The sequence below is a fragment of the Apteryx mantelli genome, chromosome 2 (genome assembly GCF_036417845.1).
Source record: "Apteryx mantelli isolate bAptMan1 chromosome 2, bAptMan1.hap1, whole genome shotgun sequence".
In the NCBI taxonomy this organism is placed as follows: domain Eukaryota; kingdom Metazoa; phylum Chordata; class Aves; order Apterygiformes; family Apterygidae; genus Apteryx; species Apteryx mantelli.
This window is the reverse complement of record NC_089979.1, coordinates 3,442,908-3,459,483: the sequence shown is the minus strand read 5'-3', so window position 1 is coordinate 3,459,483 and position 16,576 is coordinate 3,442,908. Positions and strand designations below refer to the sequence as shown.

Genomic DNA, 16,576 nt, shown 5'->3' with positions numbered 1-16,576 from the left:
GAATATATTGACCCTATCAAGAAGTTCTCTACAGACTGAAGGAAAGGACCAGCTGTAGCTTTAGCTTGGGGCAGGTCTGTGTGCTCTAGCCTGACATGCACCATGTGCTGAAGTCTGCAAACTGGAAGAGCATACAATTTAAACCATATTATGAAGTTTCTTCACCCTGCACCTCATAATTTCCAAATCTAAAATGCCCACACTTCAAGAGTGAAGTGAAATGTTAGTAGCACCAAAAGCTAAGCTCGTCTAAGTAATGGAAGAAAAAGAAAGTCCTTTCCGTAATGTAATAGGGTCTTCTTCCAGCCAGCAGGCTCTGCTATGCAAACACAGATTTGTATATCTTTGGTCTGGACAAAGAGGTAAAGAACACAGCAGTGGTAAATTAGTTCCTGTGTCTCCAGTGCTGTAATCCTAAAATAGGTGGCAAGTATATGATCTTGGGATCACTCGCTGTTTTAGGGAGGCAGAAGGTTGGTTTCAAAACTGTCCAACAGAGGAAGAAATGTAACTTTTTTAATGTGTAAAATGCTTTCAGAACAGCATGGGTCTTTCCTTGTAGCTTTAAGAAATGTGATGAAGCTGCAAGCGGTGATATAACTGGTGAAAGATGAATTGATGCAGTTTAAATAAGGGATGTAGATCTTCCATATTATTTTGGCATAGCTAATAAGGTTATATACACAGGTAGGAGAGAAAAATAGCTCTTCCAAAGGAAAGGGGATTAAAAAACCCCCCAAAACACAGCATTTTCTTTTGCCATGGGCAAATCAGTAATCAATATTCTCTAATACAACACAAACAAACACCCACAGAGGTGGACAAATATGCACCGGCCTTAATCAGGTACTAATACAAATACTGGGAACTCTGTTGTTGATGCATCCTTCAGAAGAACTGGAGATTTAAGGCTTGATTCTCTTCTCCTTAAAACCAATTTTAAAATTGATTTCATGGAATTATGTCTATTTATCGCAGCACGGGCAAGGGAAGAACAGGCCCACACAGGTAAAACAATGTCATTCATTAGCGAACACTGGGAACGTTTCAAGCTGCTCAGGCACTTGTGGTTCTGTTGAGTGGGCATCCGTGAGCACAGGAATGAGTGACTGTTGCTCAAGCAATCACCCTCAATGTAATTTATTTCTCAAAGTGTCAACTCCTTAATCCTTGACTTGGATGCTTTGACTGCAGAACCCTTCTGCTCTATCAGTGGAGATGGCCCTATTCCAGCCACAGCTTCTTCATGCTCTCCAAGTTTTTTCCCCTTCCACCTAGTGGAGATCTTGCCACTTGTGCTTCAGAGCCCCCAAGTCTCTCCCACAGTATCCAAGAAAATAATAACTTGTAGGATCCTATTCCACAACTTGTATTTCCTCCCAGGGGCCCTTGTTAGAGCCTCCAAAGGAGGCTGGTAATGTTTGGGGACATTATCCACCAACATTTCAGTCCTGTGTGAACTATATCAGGCTCACTTATCTTGCTCTGGATGCAGAGGTGTATCAAGGAGGGCACCGAAGCAGCAATTTTTCCTTGAGCCTCGAGTAATTTTTCTTGTGTTGGAAGTAGAACCAGTCAGCTGTGCAGCAGACGTTTTGCTGGTGTGCTACCTCCATTGCATGGCAGCGTGCTGAGATTGGTTTCTAGAAAAGCACCAAAGGGTGGGTATTTACATGCTAATTAATAAGATAATGGGACAAGTTTGTGCCCATACTTCATATTGCTTATTTTCTTCAGCCGGAATTTATTGGAGAGAATTTTGGTCAGTTATGCAGTGGAGAAGCTTGACTAAGGGGATCAGAATCAGAAAGGAACAACACGTATAACGCTGGACTGAGATGGGGATAGAAAGTGGATGAGATGGGATTTGGCTAAGGGGGACGGAGATGTCCTTCTCCCTGCATTTGTGCTGAAGCTGCATAGGGCTGCTTTTGCCAAGGACTGTTTTAAGACTGTTGAAAAGACTCTTTCCGGTGATTTGAACGTAAGTTAGGCCACTAACTTGTTTTGACTTCAAGGGCTTGGACTCGCTGATACCAAAATGCTTAGTTAAATATTCATATCAAAAAGATACTATCACCAGGAAACCAGGCATGGTGGTTTATTTGTAGAACATGTAAAATACCAGAGATGCACTGCCCTGACTCAACATTTTCCATCATCCATCCCGTCCCTGCATGGTAGAAATGTGTCTCTCCCCTAGGGAGTGTTAAGGATGTATTCTTTAAGGAACTGACCCATGTGGTAGCAAAACTACTTCTAAGAATCTTTAAAAAGCATGAGTTAACCTTCCTTTGCCATACATAGGCCAGGCAAGTTCTCCCCATTGATACCTCCCAGTTCAGGGTGAACAAGAGGGTGGTCTGCTCTGTAATCCTGGATGTCTTTTGCTGAGTGGGGCACTTCACATTCCCTGGATATGCATTTCTCCTATGTTTTCCAATAACCTGAGCACACACAGAGCTTTCATTTCATGCATGTAAGAAGAACGCATTAAAAAAATAAATGCCACGAGAACTGTCTCATATCATCACTGCTGCTGAACTTCCACCGTGGGTGTTTCGACTCCCTTCACCTCCTGATTCTTAATCTCTCCTACTTCTCTGTAACACGAATGTCAAAAGATAAACAGTGGGATCTTGCAGCAGTTGGCTGGGGGGATACTTTCACTGGCTGCTAGGCTGGAAAGCTACTCCTAAAGAAACTGGAAAAATCTGCTGCAGTGCAATGGGAAGAAGAAAGAACACCTCAGATGTGAAAGCAACTAAAGCATTGTGCTGGCATAAAGACAAAACATCCTACTTCACATAACTTTTTCTCACAGGCAAGTTAATATTGGGGCCACTTCTACACTTGGGTAACATCTAAAAAATAATAAATGTTGCCTTAATAAAAGCGGTTATAAGGATCTTGAAGCTAACTGATGTATGTTGTCATGTCCCTCAAGGTATTAACATCTGATGTGCTTTCAGGAGCCAAATCAGACTCCAAAGTTATCCATGTACAAAAATGAGCTGCCAAACAAACATGAATCCAAAAAAGAAAGAAAAACAAAATAATAAGAAGAAAAGGAAATAAGAAATAATTATTTTACATATCATCTTGATTTTGTTCTGCACCTGTGAGCCTGAGTAATGTTTCTCAGTGTGATGTAGCTAGCTCATTTCATTGTGAAAAGAGGTGCCTGATGTTAGTGCAAATTTGCAAAGGTATGGGCTTGGCAAACAATTTTAGAGTAATTAATAAACAGCAGAGAAGCTTTTTGTCTTTTGCGATCTGCATATGCCTGTCCTGATACAGCCCCCATGAACTCCAGTGAGAACTCCAAAATGAGCACTTCGGGTTAGCAATATCTCCATAAAACTTGCTTCTCTGGTATTTAGATCCCTCAACATTGCTTTAGGGCTGTTAGCTCTCAAATTTGGAAGTGGCCAGTGACTTCTAAAGCACTGCACAGTATTATCATACACACCTGGCAAAATAAGAGACACAGAAAATTCTCTGATTGTTCTTAGCTGCATCGGAAGACAGCAGTGGCAAAGATGAGGGTCAGGGGGATTTCAAAAGGATTAGATCTACTGTGTTTTATTCCTCTATTCATGAAAAGTGGTGGCTATCAGAGATGGGATTCTGCTGAAAGATAATAGCAGCAATTTCTCTCATCTCCCCTCTTCCCAAGTTTCCTCCACCACGCTCCTAGTCACTGATCGCTGGAGAGCAAGAGGAGATCAACTAATGGGCAGAAGTTTCCGACTATGCGTCTGAGTACATTATGATGTTAGGCTACTGTAAATTTAATCAGACATATTCTCTAATGTGGAAAGGAAATTCCATTTAGGAGAAGCAAGCTGCTTAATTTTCTCCACCACCATCAATAATTGTAATGGTAACTGCTACTGTTATTGTTGTTGCTTTTTTAATTACAAATCCAGGTAGAAAGGAAGAATTGGTTCCCTTTTTAGTTAATGCTATGTATTCTCCAGCTTCCTTTTCACAGTCAAAAATGAATGGATTATTCTCACTGCAAAGTCTATTTTATGCTAAGTATACCAGTTAACTATCACAAATATGAGAACTTTATTACAAAGGGCAGCTTGTCAGATCTGTCAGCACTGTGTGAACAAAATGCCCGAGCCACAGGAAAAATAAACACAATATCAACAAAGTTACTCACAAGGCAACATGCAACATCAAAGTTGGAGGAGGGTAATAAAGCACGTACTTTAGCAGTGATACCTACCTATGGTGTCTCCTTGCTCATGCACCATGGAGGCCAGGTCTTTAATGATCTGGTTCACATCCAGCATGTCACTCTGAAAAGACAGAAGGTTTAATACTAATGTTGAATGGATAAAGCAAAAACAACCCCCCCAAAACCTTGTCTGTGTAGAATTAAAAGAAAAATTTGTAACGCTCCCATAGTAAATCAAAAATCCCCTTAAACAAAGCCATGGTTAGCTGGATCTAAGTCAGCCAGTTGATTTGAGCTTTCTATAAGAAACAAGTAGAATGATTAGATTATACGGTTGCTTTTCAGAATTGTGGATCACTAAGAGAGAAAAAAAGAGCAATAAAAACAACAGCACCAAACCATTCTATTTCTGGAAAGGTATTTTTGATGCAGGTCTTTCATCCCAGAGTACAAATTCTTACTTTAAAAAAACAAACAAACAGGTATTTCAGCATAGTATCTTTCTGATAAAAGGCTATTTGGAAATTGATGGAGATCTGATAAAAAAAAAACCCCAAACCCTGAAGTCCAGTCTCCATATTGTTAGGGCAATCAGGACAGCTATTTGATGAATGCATTCATTTATACCTTTTCAAGTGTTAAAAAAAAAAAAAAAGAAGAAGAAGAAGAAGAGGAAGAAGAACAAGAAGAAGAAGAAGAGGAAAGGGAACTAAATGCAGCACAGAAATTTTCTTGATTAAAACACAGCATATTGCCATTGAATCTGATTCCCTCATTTCTGAACACCTACCATATACAAGAGCAAATGTGAGCATATGTTGACTTCATCTCTGACTTTAATGGAAACAATTAATCTAGCAATGAGATAATGCTGAAAGCACCACCAAAAAGGCAATATTAGTAGAGCATAAAAAAGATTCTCAAGAAGGATGCATTTTGTTTAGCTGTTTACATCACAGAATGGATGAAGTTGGCAGGGACTGCTGGAGATGGTCTAGTCCATCCCGCCCTGCTCAGAGCAGGGTCAGCTAAGGCAGGTGGCTGAGGTCTGTATCCAGTCAATTTTTGTAAATCTGCAAAGGTGGAGACTTCACGATCTCTCTGGGTAACCTGTTCCAGTGCTTGAACACTCTTAGAGTAAAAAAGTTTTTTCTTATGTTTAAATGGAACTTCCTGTAATTCAGTTTGTGCCCATTGCCTCTTGTTCTGTCACTGGATATCAGTGAGAAGAGTATTTTTTTCCATCTTCTTTATTCCTTCCCATCAGGTATTTATAAACACTGATAAGATCCCCCTGAGCCTTCTCTTCTCCAGGCTGAACAGTCCCAGCTCTTTCAGACCCTTCTCATATGAGAGATGCTCCAGTTCCTTCATCATCTTTGCGGCCCTTCGCTGGACTTGCTCCAGTAAATCCATGTCTCTCTTGCATTGGGGAGCCCAGAAATGGACACAGTACTCCAGATGTGGTCCCACCAGGGCTGAGGAGAGCGGGAGGATCAATGCTCTGCCTAATGCACCCCAAGATACCATTGGCCTTCTTTGCCACATGGGCACATTGCTGGGTCATGGTCAACTTGTTGTCCACTAGGACCCATAATTCCTTCTCCATTGCTTTCCAGCCTGTCCTGGTGCATGGGATTATTCCTCCCTATGTGCAGGACTCTGTGCGTCCCTTTGTTGAACTTCATGAGGTTCCTCTCTGCCCATTTCTCCAGCCTTTCAAGGTCCCACTGAACAGCAACACAAACTTCTGGTGTATCAGCCACTCTTCATGGTTTTGTATTGTCTGCAAAGTTCCTGAGGGTGAGCTTGGTCCCATTGCCCAGGTCATTAATGAAGAGGTTAACCAGTATTGGATGCAGTATTGACCACTGGGGGACACCACCAGTGATTAGCCTCCAGCTGGACTTTGTGCTTCTGATCACAACCCTCTGAGCCCAGCAGTTCAGCCAGTTTTCAGTCCACCTCACTGTCCATTTATCTAGCACATATTTCACCAGCTTGTCTACGGGGATGTTACAGGAGACTGTCAAAAGCCTTGTTAGTATGGGGTTAACCAATACACACTGCTCTGCCTTCATCTACCAAGCCAGTTATCTCATCGTAGATGGTTATCAGATTGGTCAGGCATGATATTCCCTTCATAAATCCGTGCTGACTATTCCTAATCATGTTCTTGCCTATAACATGTTTGGAAACAGTATCCAGGATTAGTTGCTCCATCACCTTCCCAAGGATCAAGCTGATGCTGACTGGATTGTAGCTCCCCAGATTCTCCTTCTTCCCCTTCTTGAATATAGGAGTGACATTTTCTCTCTTCCTACTTAGGAATCTCTCCCCATCACCATGACATTTCAGAGATAATCCAGACTGGCCTCACAGTGACATTGGCCAGCTCCCTCAGCACTCATTGGTGCATCCCATCACATTCCACGGTCCTGTGTATGTCCAATTCGTTTAAATGTTCCCTGACCTGATCTTCCTCCGCCAAAGATCTTCTTATTTCTGGACTTTCCCACAGGTCTCAGGGACCTGGGATTCCTGAAGTCCAGCCTTACCATTAAAGACTGAGCAGAAGAAAACAGTGAGTACCTCAGCCTTTTCCACGTTTCCTGTCACCTGGGCCCCTGCCCCATTCAGCAGCAGGTCAATATTTTCCCTAATTTGCCTTTTGCTGTTGATGTACCTGTAGAAACCTTTCTTGTTGCACGGGCTTTGTCTTTCCTAACGCCATCCCTGCACGTTCGGACAGTGTCTCTACACTCCTTGTGGGTATCCTCTCCCTTCTGACACTTTTTGTATGCTTCCTTTTTATGCTTGAGTTTTGTCAGGAGCTCCTTGTTCATCCCCGTAGGCCTCATGCCACCTTTGCTTGACTTCCTACATGTTGGGATAGACGTACAGTACAGTATGTATAGTATAGCAGGACCTAAACACATTTCACTGTATTTTTCCACTCCAGGTTGTATAAGAACTAAGAAGTTCATAACAATTGCAAAGAAGAAAGAAAGAAAAGGATTTGCTATAGATAAGACATCTTTTTATGCCTTATTCAGACATTCACATCCTACCATAAGAGAAATGTAACCTTAACTCTTCCCAGCTGGCATTTCTATTCCCAAATTTCTTACAAATAGACTTGCAGTGAGCCTTGGCCTTCCCTCATTATAATTGCACTCTCCCATGGTGGGGAAAGTGTTTTCTGTATTAGATGAGTCTTGATGTGGAAGAATTAAAGATTTGTTCTCTTACTGCTTTAACTTCTTATTTACCTGTTTCAGTGAATTTGTATTAGATACAAGTTGAGTATGGTGATATTAGCTCGTTTAAAAATAAACAAACAAACAAAAAAAACCTTGTAACAATTTCCCAGCTGTAAAGATCTTTAACCCAAAAATGAATATATTTGCCCCAAACCAGTTTGTTTTGCACGTTGCTCCAGCCAACTGAATGGGCTGAATACCTGATGAAGAACATGAGCTTCATCAGCAGCTGTCTTTTGCCAAAGATGGAATTCCTGAGCAAGCCAAACAGCATGTCAAAAACTATCACTCCTACAGGTTATCTGTTATTAACTGTGAAATCATTCAGCTCATTCAGGAGCATGCATCTGCTCACACCAAGAAAAACTAGACCAGAACTTTTGGTCATAGTGAAGATGTTCAAATACTTCTAAGAATATAGTGTAGCCTCCTCATTAGTTCAAAAGTTTAATGGAGATCCTTAACCTCCATGAAAAACATGAGCAGTTGTATAGTATATCTAACTCTTTATGTCAAGTAACTAGCTGACTCTGATCTGGTTAGATTGTATCCCAGAGATCCTCCTCTTTGATGCTGGAATTGGTTTCTTGAGTCAAGAAATACAGATTCATAAATGATACTATGCAAAACTGGATAGGTCCTCTCATCTAAAAGAGGGTCAAATACTAATGACTTAATTCTGCAGTCTTTTCTTTCAGCTGTTTAGCAAAGCAACAACGGAAACTCATTCATTCTCCCCTTCAATGTATGTAAGTAAGTACTCTACAGTTCAAAGTTCTTCAGGCAAGAAGTCCTTGAGAAGAAAGTGGATTTCTGGGGAAAAAGGCAAGGAGGGGAGCTAGAATTTTAAAGGTAATTATATGTAAGTCAGAAAATATCAAGTTATTTTAAATTCCTAAGAAAATCTAAACATCATTCAAATATTACATGCCTTTTGGAGAGTATATACTAAGTCCAAAGAAACAGCATTTATACAAACACAGTATCTGTGTGTTGGCCTGTCTTTTCCCCTTTCTCCTCCACCCCTGCCCCTCACAACCTTTTAACCATGTGCCATTCAATCAAAACTGACAGAGTGGAACTGGAACAAAGACTTTAAGTTTCTAGAAATTTAATTGAAAGATGAGAGAAGTTGCTATTAGACACCAGAGAATCCAAACTGCAGAGAGCTACTGAGTGCACCAATCCTAGAAATATTTCACAACTTACTGGATATCAAAAAAAAACTGAAACAAGATACAACTCAGACAAAACCAGACTTCATTTTTTCTACTCTTCATAGAATCAACTTTTCAGATACAACAAAGGCTATAAAATCAAAATCAAACCCAAGCTCAGCCAAGACAGCACCATTTTAAGTCCATGACATAGGAGCAGAAAAGGTGTCTAAAGCAATATCTGACACTGGATATGGGCAAACTTTTGTTCAATACAGAGATAACAAAACCAGTGAAGCTTGGGAACAGATTTTGGTGAAATCATTTTCCTATGGTACCAACTTTTCTCAGCTCATGCTCTCAAAACATAACACCCCAGGAAGCCTGGAAGTCTTAGGGTATGTGTGTGTTTTGGAGGAAATGTGCTTTTAATTGCTTTGAACCATAGAGGAGAAACCCACAGATACCCTGCAATACATATGGGAATCGTCCACAGGGTGATGTGCAATATCTCTCTTCTCCACTTATCATCCCAGGGTGTTTTCTGAAGCACAGAAAACATTCCCTAAGAACCTGCCTCTCATAAGGCTAACTGCATGGTGACCTGTCATCTGCTCAGGTCCTCTTGCAACTCTTGTCCATCATGCCAAGAAGTCCAGTTGCTTCCACCCCAGTTTTAAAGAACTCAGCTTTCCTCCTAGCAAATTTAGAAATTGTGCAAAACGAATCCACGCCCGTCTTCTGAAGCTTGTTCTGAACATAAGTGGCATGGCATTCAATCATATAATGCTACAGAATCACATTCATTTGTAATAAAACCTGGGAGACATGTTGTGAATCCCTGAATACACCAAACTGTTGAGTAACTGAAGAAGTAGGAGAAACAGTTTTAAGAAAAAGGGAGAAATCACACTAAAACAAAAACCAACCCGCAACCAAAGACTGGTGTAATGCATCAGAAAATGTACATCATTCATTCACTTGTCAAACATAGTCAAGCTTTAATTATGTATGGTATTATTCATAACTTATAAATTCTGTAGAATATTTTGTAAAACAATGAAGTTTCAGTAACTTGAGATGGCACTTGAGCATTGTAGTAGTAAATCATTGCCAGGAAATGAGGAGAAATTACTTCTGATTTTTTGGCATGGGGGAGTTGTTTGTTTTTTTGTAAAAATCTTTGAGAGAAGAAGGCTAAAGTTCAGCAAAATGTGAAGAACTGAGAATTAACTTTAATGTGTTGTGCTGCTCTCATTTAACTGCTTAGTAAAAGATGATTAAGGAAAAAAATAAACAAACAAATAATAATACTAAAAATCCCAGAATGCTCATTTGTCTCTCTTGGCTAAATTCCCATTGACATCAGTCACTGGTCTCTCTTGCTTGCAACATAAACTGTGTTCTTTCTACTCTCCAGTTAATCTACTTTGTTTTGTTCTGCTTCTTTTATAGCACTTCAAGTGAACACAGCCTAAACTTATATTGACTTATTAAACTTATATTATCCATGAACTTATATTTGCACATACATTTGGTTAGACAGAAGTTATTGTGAATTATTGCATTATACCTCCCTCCAGTATTTCCACCGGAATAAAGCAAATGGATTGGTCTAAGAAAGATCAGATGGTATATTGATGCCTCACACGGTCCTCCTCAGCTAGTTTCAATGCAGGAAGCTGGGCTTTCTGCCTACTGATCCCAGGATATCATGGCACAAACAGAAAGGAAGAATGAGAAAGGAAATTCAGTGCTGTATATGAACTGTAGTGCTTCAGACTTGCCATTTATATTCAGGTACTTGGGACACTACCCATCTGCTGTTGCCAAGCATAGAGCACATTCAAAACGTTGTAACCTTGCTTAAAATTATTGTTCAACAAAAATGCATTACTTTCAGCCTGCCGCTCAGCTTTTAGAAAAAGAAAAAAATGGGTACTGTATTTAAGGAAAAAAAAAACCACAAAACTGAGTGAATTGTAAAGCACAGAGCATAACTAATGTGACCTGAAGCATAGAATCTGTTGTATAATTTAACCTGGCAATATGAAATTTCCAAGTATCTGAAATACGTAAGCAAAACACAAGAAAAAAAAAATAGAAGAAATAAAAACAGCTAGAAATAAAGACCTTTCATAACAGGGTATATCTAGGACTTATGTTCCTGCTTCTTTTTTTCAGTTTAGCTCTATCGTACGAAATATGAAGCCTGAAGCCTGGTTTTAAGAAAGGAGCTTAAAGAAGAGAAGTTGGCCAACTGATAGTTGAATGAAACTGAACTGAACCCAGCCAAAGTCTGTCCCTGCCCTCAAGTAGCCACGTGCAGAAGGACACAGGGGAACCTCCAAAGCCGAAAGAAATGGCAGCAGCTGAAGACGACCATAAAAGAAGAGAAGAAGAAGCAATGAACAAGTCAGGCAGACGGGAAAGCCAGAGGCATGCAAGAATTTGGGACCCTGAAGATCTGAAGAATAAATTCTAACAAGAGAGAACTAGTTTGAAAACTTCGTAACAGAAATTACTAGGTTAAAATGGCAGGAGTATTGGAGTGATTTAACCTGAGACTGTAAGTGAGCAGCGTCCCTGCAAAGCAGCGAGTGTTTGCAGGATGAGGCACTCGCCCATTTCCATCTGAACAAACTCACGAGGGTGGGAAGTGAGCGGGAGCAGATGTGGGAGGGAGCAGCAAGAGAAGAAATGATAGACAACCATCGAAAGCACGCACAAGGATTTGCAAAACCGCATCATCTCTGTGTACAAGTAAGTTCTTTCAGTCTCAGGGGATCGTAAACTGCCTTCCTTATCTTTAACTGCTTTCAGAAGATGAAAAACAAAGAGGAAAAAAAAATTCCAAAAATTTCTGAAATTCCAACGCTTCCACGGAAGCTTTTCGAAATATTTAGAAGTATGAGTTCACAGTTAAACTAGAAATTTACATTTCCCATTTTTTACTTTAACACGACCACAGTTTCAGCATTTTTAAAACGAATCCGGGAACAACTTGAGTCATAAAATCCAGACTTCGTTCCCAAGATGGGAACGATCTAATCATAAATCCCAGCAGCCTATTTCCCCATGGAATGAACATTATTGAGGTATTCACCAAGACAGCAAATAAGTAAACCTGCCCTCGCTTCCACTCGTATGACTAGTGGGGTGAAGATTTATCCACGCTGAAAACTTTCAACGTAGCCCTGACCTCAATCTTATTCTAAGGACACTTCTGTATTCCAGCCACGGGAACAACATTAAATAAAGCAGAGAAGGGGAAACACGCTCTCTACAAAAGGGCAAAAAAACAAGCATGTGCTGTCAATAACTTCTCTCTCATGTTTAGCGAAATCCCAGCATCCTTTATCAATGTCAACTGAAGTCCTCAAGGGAAGAGTCACAGTTTCTAAGGATGTTTGCCTTAGGCTTGTGTGAAAAACAGGGCAGCGTCGCTCCCATTTAGCACGTGTGTGTCTGCATGTGCTCACAAACCACCCACCACTCCTTAAAGGACTCCCAATTAACATCTTCATTAATTGCTGACTCAGTGTTCAGGTGAGGTTGAATTTTACAAGTGATCTCCCATTCTGCTCCACCATCCATTCTGCAAACAAATAGCCAGGAGAGTTACAAAATAATCTACTTGGAAATAGATTCTGGAACATGTAATATAACGTCTGTCTGTGCATTGCAATATGTGGAACTCTAGGAAAAAAAAAAAAGAAAGTGTTCATTATCCTTGGAAAAACAAAACCGAAAAGAAAAAGCTCTTTGCAGTTTCTGGTATGTTTTACCAAAGAGATGTTCCTCCTACACTGGCCCATCTGCAACACCTTGGGGCACCTCCTACCCTGTGGCCCAGCATGTGTGAACCACAGATCCCGAGCACACAGAAATGATTATCAAAGCACGGTGTTCATCTTCCCCCCTTCTCTTCTGAGAGGTAGGGAAGGAAGGGAAAGGAAAAAGCTTGGATAAAAAAACCCAGCAAGCTTCTTTGATGTTAGATGGGCAAAAACTAAATCTTGCTGCAACAGCCTTTCAACAAATATTTTTCTCTTGTCTATGGCTGGGGAGAAAAAAAATGACATTCTATAAATCAAACTGATTCAGCCTAAGCAACAACAGACCAGCAGAAAATTGTTTTGAGGGCAGAAGCTATCCAGAACAGCAATTACAGACTGAGTTAGATCTCCTCTGGGACCGCACAACAGCCAGCGCGGGGAGTTTCTCTCTCCCCCTTGCTCGCTTGCGCGCGCTTCTGCTCCTTTTTGTTCTCTTAGCGGTCGGTGTGATCTCGGGAAGCGTAGCACTGTACTGCATAATGAAAAGAGCTGTGCTGAGCTTCAGCATGCTAATCCGGTGTCTTCCTGGGGACAGCGGGCTCAGAAGCACTGCATAAACAGTGCTCATGTCCAGCAGAAGCAAACCAGAGGCTCTGGAAAGTGGGATGCCTCATCCTCGTTAAAAAGAGGTGAGGCCACTGTAGAGGGCACCTCAACAGAGATGAATAAAGACAGATCCTGGAACCAGCCAGCCAGTAGTATTATTCATCACGCCCTGAGATATGTTCAGTCTACAGTCCTGTCTTTGGTGAAAATGTCTGAGCAAATTTGTGTGTGATGACAGGGGCAAGGCTGGAGGGTGGGAAGACCAAATTGCTCCGCATATTTGAAGAAGAGGCAGGAGCAACTTCTCTTCCAGTACTGAAAAGAGTGGAAAAGGTGGCAATTTGTTTGCTGCAGCCCACTTGTCCTCGGCCACGCTAATGAGGCTGCTGACACGTCAGACGCGATTACTATTTATTTCAACGATGTGCTTGAATGAATTGGACGCTCAACCTCCCACTCACCATATCTACCACCCCCGCTGTGTGACTTCCAACCAGCAGCAATCTGAGCATGAGCTGGTTTGACAGGCCATTCCCTTGGAAAGCGTCTCTCCTCTTAGACACCTTCAGCTCATTTGAAGACATCTCTGCAGCCTGTGTTAATGACAGGTGTCATTAGCTCTGATACTTCCTGAAGGGTGTGGGAGGTGGCACACAGTGGCAATAGCACATCACTGCGAGATGGACCGTTAGGATCTTTTAGCCGCCTCTTGCAGCACGCTCTTGCTTTGAACCGTCACAACTCGTACATTTAGACCAGATTGCCTGCAAGCACGCATCCCCATCGCTATCACTCATGTGCTCTCTATCCCTCAGTGTCTTTTGCCCTTATATAGATCGTAGACTGTTTAAGGCGGGTATTTTCCTTATTTATCATTTCCAAGTCCATGCTGAAGGCCAGAACTGGCCTGGTATCTCAGAAAACTATAATAACACAAATGTTAGGAATAAACACGTTACCCTTTTCGAATGCTGTAGATCTAGAAATGGGAAACACCTTAATGAGTGAGCTTTTCAGCAGCTCTGCTTTTAAGGAGGTATCCCCGCTTCCTATGTGGGAAACTGGCATGCACAAAAGTAGAAAAGTCATGATACTACCCATGGTTTTGAACTTCATATTAATTTACGCTCAAAATTTATTTCAAACCCAGCAGTTTATAAAAGTCGGTGACTTCAGAAATACATAAACATATGTGACTGTTCAAACAGGCACACACACACGTCTTTTTCTATACCCAGCCACAAACATAGCCAACCGTATAAACAGGAGCTGTATATATAGATGCGCTAATAATTTTCTTTTTAAGATCTGACTGGCCCCCAATATAGACCAGGTGTTAAATGAGCATTTGAGGCGCCGCAGATTGCGGAGATACAAACGCAGCCTATTTCTGTCTGCAGCAGCGCAAAACAGAACGTAAATCGCAGGCTGCTCTCCTGGCTAAACACCACGGCGCAAGATAAGCACAAACGCTGATATGTTCTGATAACAGGCAAGCAAGCAAACAAACAAAAAAAAAGAGATGGCCTTGCTTAGTTTTGACAACAAAAGCCGCATTGATTCCATTTTATCTTCGCCTTAATGGTATGATAGCTCGATATCAGGCAGAGCAGAGAGGGGAACGGCGCTCTTCGGAAAGCGGAGAAGCAACGCTCTTGAGCGGGGAACAAGAATTACGCAACAACGCCAAGGCGCAGAACAATGGAACGACGTTTCAGAAATCTTCCGCGACGGAGGGGAACGTGTGCATGTCCCCGTTCTTCAACGCACTCCCCTTCTTCGCTCCCACCTCCCTCCCACTCCTACCACTTCCCCCAGAAACTCACAAAGGCGCTGGTAGCGATTCGCTGGCAAAGAGGGAAAACTGAAGGGAGATCTGCCAAGAAACTAAATGAAGAACAAAGCGATTTCATCACTCTTCTGAGTACAAGGGAGAACGTCAACTCTGCTCTCGGAAAGGGGTTATGCTGCAAATTTTATTTCCTTTGGCTCTGTGTCTGGTGTTGCTGCACTTTGTCAGTACAGGCGACACAAGCCTCTGGGACTTTATAATGCATATTTGGAAGCCATAAAAACACCAAAAATGCATTAGGCTGGTCACAGCTAATACTTGTCGAAACTTTTCTTAGGTTATGCATCTGTTCTTACAGTGTTATGGAACAAAACACCTGCACCCACGCTACAAAACCAAGTGTGCTCTCCCATAAACAAGTTCTTACCTACTCTACCACTAAAGAAAGATCAATATCCTTGTGTTTAAAAAAAAAACAAAAACAAAAACAAAAAAAACCCTGGGTTATAAATGAAAGAAGCTGGCAGGTTAGAAATATTGCTTCTATTCTGTGCACCAGAAAACTTTCTGCGTGATTTTGGGCAACTCACCTGCCCCAGCTTCCCAGGGGTTGAATACAGGAGGCCATTCTGAGGCTGAATTCCTTTACATTTGTGAGGTAGTCAGACAGCACCAAAACAAAGGCATAAAAGATCAAAAAAAGAATAAATGTAAATACAGGTAAGGAAATGCATGGCATTGTGGCCTGCATATACTGGAAATAAAAATGTTCAGATAAGAAGAAAGCTTCTCTTGATAGAGCATATCCATTAGAAGTTAGAGCTTCAAATTTGTGAAATTTGCCAGCCTGACAACCTGAAAGAGAAGATGAAATACAACGCAAAGTGTAAAACTTAATGCCACACCAACTGGAGATCTGGCCATCCACAGTTACCCATAGCCTTGCCTGAGAAAAGTCTTTTTTGAGCCGCAGATCACTTGGTCCTTTCTGCAAGAGCTGGACAATAAACACACCGATAAGATGCAATTGCCGGGGACTGGTTTATGATGTGGATACCTGTCCGCCAGGAACTATTAGTCTATATTACATAGTTATTTTATATCAGCTTCCAAACCACTCCAATGAACCATGGGTCTCTTCAGCAACAAACTGTGAAAAGTGAGATATATGGGTTCATACAGCAACCTACGAAAAACTTTTCTTTTCTGTAGAAATGCTTGTTTGGGGACACTTACTCATTTAAAAAAGAAAATAAAGTGCTTTTAATATTTACGGCTACACTTTTTTTGTAGCTGTTCCGAACAAGAAAGTCTCCTGAGTACTAAGTGACCAAAGATATGGAAATCCATAACCAAACTCCAAGCTCAATATCTTACATACTGACTTTTCCTTTAGTATCCTCTGCTTTCTGCCCCAGGCTGCCACATGTAAACTAATTCGAGTAGTGAGGGAAGTAGCTGCAATCTATCACGCTGACTGATACCAGCCCCAGGAAAGGTAGTTTATTGCAGGCGGTATGTTATCTTCAAAAATAGAAACTGTGCAAAGATTATGACAAAAACCTCAACTCTTTCTACACTTTGTTTGCAGCACTATTACTTCTTCACTCTGGATTTATCTCCATGAGGGTCATTTAACCGGAAGAATACAATGGAGAGATTCATTTTCTTTTTAGGAGTGTTCTGGGAAACCAAGCAATTAGAGTAATCTTAAGCCGTCATGTATTATCAATTGCCACTCAATTATTTTACTTAAATAAAATACTGATTGCAGAGTCTGATCTGCG

At 41.2% G+C, this 16,576-nt stretch overlaps 1 protein-coding gene across 3 annotated transcripts in view; it reads right to left on the bottom strand.

Moving 5' to 3' along the window:
* Positions 1-16,576, bottom strand: part of TSNARE1 (t-SNARE domain containing 1) — a 427,700-nt gene that overhangs the window by 182,198 nt on the left and 228,926 nt on the right. For all 3 annotated transcript variants that reach the window (XM_067292261.1, XM_067292263.1, XM_067292262.1), the window contains exon 9: positions 4,241-4,313. In XM_067292261.1, the coding sequence (XP_067148362.1) occupies positions 4,241-4,313 (73 nt within the window). The remainder of the gene's footprint in view (positions 1-4,240; positions 4,314-16,576) is intronic.